The sequence below is a fragment of the Hyposmocoma kahamanoa genome, unplaced genomic scaffold (assembly GCF_003589595.1).
Source record: "Hyposmocoma kahamanoa isolate Upper Pololo Valley unplaced genomic scaffold, ASM358959v1 102, whole genome shotgun sequence".
Lineage (NCBI taxonomy): Eukaryota > Metazoa > Arthropoda > Insecta > Lepidoptera > Cosmopterigidae > Hyposmocoma > Hyposmocoma kahamanoa.
Window position 1 is genome coordinate 12,827,092 of NW_020653337.1, and position 9,812 is coordinate 12,836,903.

Below are 9,812 nucleotides of genomic sequence, written 5' to 3' on the forward strand. Positions count from 1 at the left end.
ATTTACTACCAAATACAGATTAAAAGTGTCAGATAGTACAACAAAAAGTTAAAAAAATATTTTTGGTAAACATTACTTTTTGAAGAAAGTCGTGGAACAAAAGTTGTTGTTTATATATACATATGTTACTAATATGTTCTTGCGAGGTTGTAATTTGTTATTTTACCAATAACCTTGTATAATATATCTTACCTTATAAAAAACCCCTAACCAGAAATGGGAAGTATAAATATACTCACTGCTGGTCATCTCATAAATATGAGGTGACCCACGCACCTTTACAATCAATGATTATAAAAACGCGTATATTTTACCAATAGAACTTCAATTAATTTTCTCTAGCTCTGGTTATGCTGTCTTTTTTCTGAACTGTAACTTGTCAGCCTATTACATAATACACCTAACATTAATTAATGGGGCAGTGGCACGAATTATGTAAATGACGTATTGTCACATATGAAAGTAATTTACGATATACGTAATTAATTAATTACATTTCATAGTATAACTGTATTTTCTATATAAAGAAAGAAATTATATCGACAGCTAAATTCGTAAACCTAGTACCTACATTTATGTGAACTTTTGAGTAGGCACAAAAAACAGAACCACTAGAGAAGAAATTGTATGAAGATAACTAAAAAGGGGTCTAGAAATTATATTTTAGATAAGCTTCTATTGCCGGATATTGCGTTTAAAGAGTAAAAAGTGGATTTCGTCCTAAACTGGACTTATAAGGTTTTCAAATTTAGCCGACAATACACATATATCTAAGTACCCGGAACAAAAGGTGCCATCCCATATCATGTTAAATACGCAATATGAACACATTTAAACAATAGTGTTGCATCAAATCCCCGGTTTACATTCATCCACGCGCGATTGTCTCGTACTCTTAAGGTACTCTTTCAATGGAGGTAAACTTTCTGTACACGCAATTCTCTTTAAAGTGCATTAAGGAGGTTCGAACCACGGAAGTGAAATGTACATCTTTTTCTTCTTATTACATGGAAGTAAAGCTTTTCCTGACTTGCCCAAGCCGGGTCAAGTGAATTTTGGTAAGTCCCGTAGGCATTAAAACCTATCTTTGTAAAAACTAGACTTTTAGACCGCGGGATGGTGGTACTAGTATTGATTTTTGACATAAATTTTCATATTCTCACATAAGTTCTCTAAAATTTTGCAACATGGCGATTGTACAATTATATATTGGTGTAGTACTTCGTTGTATAAAGTTAATAGACAATTTCTACTTACCTATTAAAATTTATCGGCTCTTGGCGTAGTACACCGGATGGAATTTCATATTTGTTTCTGATTTATGCCACAAAGTAAGATCATCAATTCCCTCGAACGCAATTTACAATTATTTTAAGTGGTGTAGAAAAAACAGATGTTTAGTTTTAGTTTAGAACTATCAAATTGTTTTAACTACCTATATAAATTTAAGCATGATACAAATTAATTAATCTAAACTATAGTCTTATCTTTTTTAAGATAGAGTAGAATGACAGTTCATTGCATATAAGTGTGGCTTGCTTGCAAGTAGCTAGTCATTGCAGTCGATAAATATTCTGTCGATTATCGACAGAATTTTGGGGAAATAGCCGAACAAGTTTCATTTTAATCATCATCAGCCCATTATTCGTGCAATTGCTGGGCACAGGTTAATCTAAATTATCAATTTTGTAAGTTCATACATGTGTATGTACATAACACAGCATTTAGAACCATGACTATTCAAAATGTAAAGAGGAGACATATTTAAAAGTTTTTAATTTTGATTCAATATAAACAATCAAATCCGCTCTGTTCTTTTATTAAAATGTATATGAATAAAATATGATTCCGATAGGTCAACCATCAAAATAAGAATAAAGGCAATAACGCAATTAGTAATAATTAGAACGTCATAACATTCACATTTCAGTCGTTTTTCGTTTTCTTTCACAATCTATCGATTAATCTGTCGAGAACAATACATGTACACTGACAACCCTGCAAATGTCATTTTACTCCGTCGTCAAAAAGACAGACCATAGTGGAGTATTTCACAAAAAATATAATTATTAATATCTTGGTAGTAAAAACAAATTCAATAAAATACATATTTAACCTGTAAATTTCTTACTGATAACGTAATTATATAAGTCTACTGACCTATCGCTACTTTGTCACAATTGTTAGTGTCACATTTAGGAGTAAGTCACATAAATGTGAAGCGAGACAAAAGAAAAAATAAACTAAAAGAGAGGAAAGAACAGATACAAGACGTTAATAGTTTTGCCGCCGATGTGTTCTAGGTACCTTGAGACAATTGATTGATCAAGAATGGGATTTAGAAAGTAATGGAAATTTGCCATTAATTGCCAATTCAGTGGTGAATTTAGTATATAAGATCAAGGTAAATCAGTCGTAAAGGTAACGCCCATATAGCGCAGTTGATCCGCTGCCACGGGGCATATGCTGTACTTGCTAGTCACAGTCGACGACGATCTGTCGCGCCAGTTGCCCATCCCACCACGAATGCACGTCGTGCAACGCCGGCTGGTCGTGTACTACTGGTTTCTCGCTGTTGTGCATACGATTGTTGGTTTTTGTTACAGCTGAAATTTAATTTTTATTAAGGTTTAAATTCTTCGTTAAGTTCCTACCCACATTGGGCATGTGTGGTAAACTATGGCCTAAACTCGACACACGCGATTCGAACGTTAAGTTTAAGTAAGGATTAATGAAAAACAGAAGGGCAAGAACCCGGGTTTTCAATCGGATTGAAACCCCCCGGCGCTGTTGGCGTTAGTACGCCAGAAATCGCGAGCAAAAACTATTTACAACTAAATATTTGTTGTAAATTGGAGTTTTGTTCAAATTTAAATAACATCGCATTGAAACAGATTTAAAAAAAATCGTTAGATCCTATGCACTTGAATCGATCTTCATAAAATCGAATCGTATTTTTGTGCATCCTTGGTAGTAAGAATCAACAGGATGGCAAGGGGTACGTATTGTGTTGAGTTGTCTCTTTTTCGTCTATAAAATATTTTTTTATATCGAAACTTGAAATTGGTATCGAATATATCAAACTCCGTATTTGTCGTTTGTTTGTCGTTTCCGCCTGCGATTTTGGGCAGAAATCCCGAGCGGGTTGATTGGGTTTTAACCCACTGCCCATCTCCGATTAAAAACATAATATCATAAATAACATGCTGGACACTGTGGAGCCAGAGTACGACATGCACGCGAGAAGCTTAGGATGGCTTCATGTTATGTTCGAATTGAGCACTGCTTCACTGTTCAAAAACGAACATCTACGCGCATTACTTACGTGTTGTTTTTTTGTTCAACGCTGGATGAGGGTCACTAAGTGTTGGTTGCAAATATTTTTTGACCGGACTTTCGGGACTGAAAACCAAAATAATATCTCAATACAGCATTCCGTATTGTAAATTGGCTGCAATTACAACAGAATTACAATAATTACCGTGGTGTAGTAACAGATGCCAAGCCAGGTCTTTTGAACTGACTTTTGGTAGATGATCTCTTTGCTGGAACCTCAACCGATGCAGTAATATCTGCAAGGCAAATACAGTAACATTTAAATAATATGCATTGTAGTCTAACTGCTGACAAATTAGATTTAGTATCGAGTTCTTGTGTTTTCGTGATTGTTGCCCATTGGGAATGAAACTTCAACGTTTAGGCTTGTTTACGGGTCACGTGGTCACCACGCCTTACATATTTCTGACAAGCGGGCTTCGCGCGGCCCGTGTTTTAACGGGCGCCGCCGTGGGAAGAGTGCCGCCGGAGCGGGCGTGGGATCGTATGTAAGGGCCTGTAGCGTGAGCACGCCCTCGTGCAAATCAGCGCGGCGCAGCGCGGACCGAGAAGACACGGGTCGCTTTTAGTCGTCAACATAACTACACTTCTCATCAGAAAAATCGAAACACCTTGAAAGTTTATGTTTTGTAAGGATTATCAGAAAAATGTGTATATTTAGGAATATATGTCAAATGTCGTTTAATAGTGAATAATAGGAGGTTTTCAAATCCTAATGTTAATGTTCTAAATTCAAATTAAATTTTCATAGGTTTCGTCGAGTAATTTTTACCCAGTATGGAGTATGAAGGATATTGATAAAACAACACAAGTAAATGAAAAAAAAAGGCTAAGAAACTTTTATTTAATAACTTGTATTCCCTCCCCGAGCTCTTATTACTACACGGTTTTTCATCGATCGGATGAGAGTCACGATCAAATGTTGTGGCATTTCATCCCATTCCTCTTAGATTGCATTTTGCAGCTGACTAAGTGTTTCTGGGGCAGGATCTCGGGGTAGACTTCACTTAAAAGGATCTCTTGCACGAATTCGTCTCTTTAATTAATCCCATAGATGTTCAATCGGATTCTTGTCCGGGCTTCTTGCTGGCCATTCCATAATGGAGATTCCGACTTCGGTAACATAATCTCGTACGACCCTCGCGGTGTGAGCCCTAGCATTGTCGTGCATGAATATGAAACCGTTGCCAGTAAAATGTGCAGAGGGCATCACGTGAGGCTCAAGACACTTCGATGTACCGATGACTGTTTAGTGCAGGCAGACGTGGCCCAGACACGAAGACAAGCTCTGTCTTACCGTCGGCGCTGATTCCTCCCCAAGCCGTCCACGAACCTCCACCATAGCTGACCTTTTCTTCAATGTAGCATTGTGCAACGCGTTCTCCATCTCTTCTGTAGACCTTGTTCCTTCCGTCGTTACCATACAGCATAATTTTACACTCATCAGAAAAGAGGACTTTGCTCCAATGGAGATATGACCAATTTAGGTGCTCACGTGCAAAGTTAAGGCGAGCTCTTCGATGGTCTGCAGTTAATTTCGGCCCATTTGCTGGCTTGTGCGGTACCAGTCCAAGTTCCTTTAACCTTCTTCTAATTGTAGAGTCATTTACAGCCACCCTACGTACAACATGAAGCTGCTGCTGCAGTTGAGAAGCGTTAAGGCGTCGATTTCGTAAAGAAGTTGTTACAATAAACCGATCATCTCGCTCAGAAGTGACCCGATTCCTACCAGATCCTGAACGGCGCGTGAACAATCCAATCTCCCGATAGCGTTTGTAGACTCCATGCACAGACGACAGGCTTAGATGCAATCTTTCAGCCACAACACGCTGACTAAGTCTAGAATCCAGCAATTCCACCACTTGGGCGGCTTCTGCGGGCGAAGTATCCATGTTTTAGAAAAAAAAACTTTTTCAGACGTCCCAAAGTCACAGCAAACAAATAAAGAACAAAAAGTTTTAAGATAAGCGCTAATTTTTAGTTTTCAAAGGTGAAATGTACTCCAACTCTAAACACACATTTGTCTCAAAACAGTGAATCATTTCATTTATAGGATAAACAAATGAAATTCTAATTTTGAATTTTCGCTTACCATTATAATGGCCAAACTGCCAGCTATACAATAATGTGATTTTTTTCATGGAATGAAAACTCTGTGTTAAATTAAGACAGAAACCATAAAAACGGAAGTGTTCCGATTTTTCTGATGTAATATAGGTGATTCTAGGTCTGAAAAAATTATTTTTGTTTCGAATTTATATTTCGGCCTTTCTATTTTTCTGAACAAAACAAACCGCGGCTTTGGTTGTAAAATTAATTATCTAAAATTGTTTAGTGATAAAAGTTTTAAATACACACATCGACTGTTTTTTTTACTTTCTCGTCTGGTATAGCCAGTTTTATCGTTTTTAGTGTGCTGTAATTAGTGTTCTCCAGTGTTATCATTTAGTTTCTATAAAATACGGCTAAGTTTTAACAATTTTTTAGCTATTTCCTCTAAAAACTAACTTGTTATTCCATTAAACACTAAAGATGATATCAAAAGTTGAAGCCACGCGAGCTGCATTGCAATTGACTATTTCACAGTTGAGATGCGATTGTGACGCAGTTCGTGTGACTAAACATTAATATTTAATATAATTAGTCGTGCTGGCGTCTGACTAATATTAGCTACTAACTATGGCAACGGCCGGTTCATTTGGCGTTTTTCAACGTGATATTAATGGGTTCTTTTAATGGCCATGGTCATTCAATAGTAAGTGTTCAGTGCCTGATTTCCGTGTTAATTTTTATTATTTAAGTAGTTTCTACTACTACGTAAAATACTATCTAATTTTCGCGTATAGTATCGTGAAATGAAATAAGGGTATTTTCACAAAAAATATATGAATACTTAGTAAAACATCATAATATTCAATTAAATAAATATCATAATTTATTTCCTTTTCAGTTAGACATAAATATACTTACTGGACATTGTAGGTTGTGATGCAGACTCTGTTATTTCTCCGCGCCATATGTTGCCCAAAGGTGGCTGAAAATTTTAAGAACATAATAATTTCAAAATGTTTATATATATATATATATATATACACACTTATGAACATATAAAAGAAAACTTTATATTTAGGCAGATACCCGTAATGATATAGTTCAGTTTGTTTCATAAAAGAAACTGAATAATTATAATATGCTGTAATCGTAATCAAGAAATTCATGATGAACATGAAAATGATGATGACTGATTGTCTTCTCTGTATACATTCGCAGATTTTATAGAACGGTTTTTGTAACAGTTTTAGCACTAAATCTATCGAGTAAAACATAATGGTCAAGTTAAATAGGATCCCTCCGTGTTGAGAAACTTTTTTTTATACTAAAAGATAATACTAGCGCCTTGATTTCAAGGTCCTCATATTTTCCTATTTTGCAAAGGCAGAAATTCGCACTGCGAAGCTAAAAGAAGTAAAATCAGCCTTTAATTCCTTCGACTGCACAGTATATTACGAATTATTTAAAAGTAAATTACCTGCGTTTCAGCGTCAAGTTTTTCTTCAGCTTGTTCATTTGTTTTCCTCAAACTGGTAAGGAGGCTTGTTTGTTGTTTCTATAAAACAAAATCAATGACGTTTACTGTACATTCGACGTGTACTTAGTAGTGTTGATTCGAACACTACTAAGTAAACGTTGAAAAAAAATTACATACACAGTGTCCCGTAAATAAAGTTCTTAATATTGCTGTTTTCTTAATTTACTGTTGGACTACGCATAATATACAAAAATATTTATTCTAGGTGAATTTGCCTAACATATAGTCAAACGGACAATTGTTAACGTAAAAAAATGGCGTCGCTTATCTCACATTATTAGCAGCAGCGCGCATCTTTTTAAGACACCCTTCGAGCCAAGTGCGAATAGTCTGTTTGGCCACCTCCTCCTCAATGAGGAACTCGAACTCCTCGCGCGCCAGCAGCTCCTCCATCTGCAGTGACTTGCGAATGTCTACCGTGCGGTATGATAGCATACTGCGGACAGATTAATTGTCGTGTTGTTAATATTTTAGTTTCAGTAAAAAAAAACTTTATAATATGTTAAACCTTTTCAAGGCAAGCATGAATAGGCATTATTTCGGAGGTACACCTAAATAGTGCTTATTTCCGTTCCATGGCCAACCTCAACGTTACTTTTCTTCAGGTGAGATGTAGGTCAAATGGGCACTTATATTTTACATAAAAAACTAAGTGTATAATAACTAGAATAAATACACGCAAAATAGGCGCTTTGTCGTCGAGTTGCGGATATCAGCCCGTTGCACCAAGTACCAAGTACCAACTAGAATAAATTCTAGGTTATCGACATTTTCATACTCAATAACCCGTGTTGTTTATATGTTTAAAGTGTATTTGTTTTTTAATTTGAGATTTAACTTATGTTAGGATTGATCCATAACATTGACACATTTTTTTTAGTATTACAAGCAATACTATATTTTGGTGTCAGTAAATATAACGGTCAATATTTTCTTGGATATTTATGACTACTATAAATGTTGTGTATAACAATTGGATGTCATATTTATAATGTTACTTAATAGTTTTAATTATTATTTGTAGCTGGTTATTTGTATTCGTGGCATATTAAATAAACTAAATACATAAACAAATATGTTATAGATATACCTTACATATTTCTCTAAAATGTCATAAACATAACTTTGGAAGTTTAATTGGATTTTAATTATTGTTTTTACTCAGTAAGGGTGTTTGATAATTTTTAGTGTGTTCTTAACCATTACGAGCTATTGCAGAATATCAGCGAGGGCGATGTACTGACATTTGTCATATTATTAACAAATAATTTGTATTATTAACAAATAATTTGTTATATATAATATTAATACAAAGATCAAACACTAAGAAAAATCATTTCGATACTGCTGGATTCGAGCCAGCGCCCTCAGCGTACCGTGTCTGACGCTGTCCCAACTGAGCTTCGGAACGAACCAGCAGACCTTACGAATTTTTCTATGTGATTGTTGCAGATCTTTGTTTTTGGTTTTTAACGATTTTTTCTGTGAAGTGAAGATTTTCTTCACTCAGGCAGGTACCTTTACAGTTATCAGCTGGCGACTCAAGATGTCAATATCATTGTAATAACATATCATGATATTCAATAAGTTTATATTAAAATTTATAATTTCTTTTTGTATTAAAAAAATAATAATATGAACTTATTAACTGCCTCCGTGGCTGAACGGTTACCATGCCGAACTGTCACGCAGAGGCCCCAAGTTCGATTCCCGGGCCGAGAGGATTATTTGTATGGCCTACATTTATTTCTCTCGTGAGTTTGGGTGTAATTTGTGGTTGTTCATGGCATGTGGGTGTTCATGGCACTCGCGACACAGGGTTTCCCTAGTGCGAGGCTATGTTGAGTGTGTGCGTTACTTACTTGATGACGTCATGGAAGGTTACATCTTCACCGTTGTGCAAACGCTCGAGTTCATAGCACATGTATTTGAACAACAGACGCTCCTTGTGTGTGTCGCATTCCAATCGCCCTTTGAGGAGGCGAAGTATGAATTTCACCTGAAAAATATTATTCATATCAGTCAGAAAACGTAAAATAACGTTTAGTTGCAGTTGTTTTCAACACCTACGCTGTTTTATAATAGATTGGAGTGTCGTACTCTTTGGCTTTTATTCGAGTTTCAAACAGTACTACCATTATATTTAAGAAGTTCCATGAAAAAGAAAACACTTCTTTTCCTGATTTATAACGACTTAAATTTATTTTTATGTCGCTCTAATATTAGGGGTTAAAGTATGAAATTGCCGTTTCGCACTGAAAAATTAAAACAATTTTTTTAAGATTAAATATATTTGTTTTAACAAAGTTTTTTCCCTTGTTGTCTATACATTTCTGCAATGTAATCGGAAGGTCATTTAAACCTTTGCGATAGAAGTCTGGAGACCTGGACTCCACAGCTGTGTGAAGGGATTTTTGTACTGCTTCCTGGGAATTTTATTTCCATACAAAAAAAAATCAAATTGCGGGAAAAAATGGTAGTCGGTCGGGGCGAGGTCCGACGAATATGTAGGATGATGGATAATTTATATCTGCAGGTCTTGTAGTAGTAAAACTGTTTCTCAAGCAGTGTGAGGTGTTGCGTTATCATAGAGCAATAACGGTGAAGCTGTTTTGCTGCGAGTTCCGTCGTCATTATTTAAACGCCATATGTCATACTGTGGGTATGCTAACATTAAACCATGACGTTTCGTGGTAGTTTGATACGGATCGGCTTCCATCATTACCTTCAATTCAACGTCATTTACATTTGTGACTGGTCTTCCTCGTGGTTCTTTCTTCAAGTCGTAATTTGCTGTATTGCCGGCGTTTGCCGTATTTGCGTATGCCGTATCCTCTCCAAATACAGCATTGACAGTTTCTGCTACGTTAACTCCATGTGGAAATTC

The 9,812-nt window shown here is 35.9% G+C and overlaps 1 protein-coding gene across 1 annotated transcript; it reads right to left on the reverse strand.

Annotated features, from left to right (window-relative positions):
• Positions 1–1,848: 1,848 nt before the first annotated feature.
• Positions 1,849–9,058, reverse strand: LOC113236166 (sodium leak channel non-selective protein-like). Its single transcript, XM_026472177.1, has 7 exons — positions 8,788–9,058; positions 7,199–7,361; positions 6,866–6,943; positions 6,307–6,370; positions 3,482–3,572; positions 3,326–3,402; positions 1,849–2,606 (listed from the first exon to the last, which is right to left on the reverse strand). The coding sequence occupies exons 1-7, from the start codon at positions 8,940–8,942 to the stop codon at positions 2,476–2,478; spliced, it is 759 nt and encodes a 252-aa protein (XP_026327962.1). The 5' UTR covers positions 8,943–9,058; the 3' UTR covers positions 1,849–2,475.
• Positions 9,059–9,812: the final 754 nt, after the last annotated feature.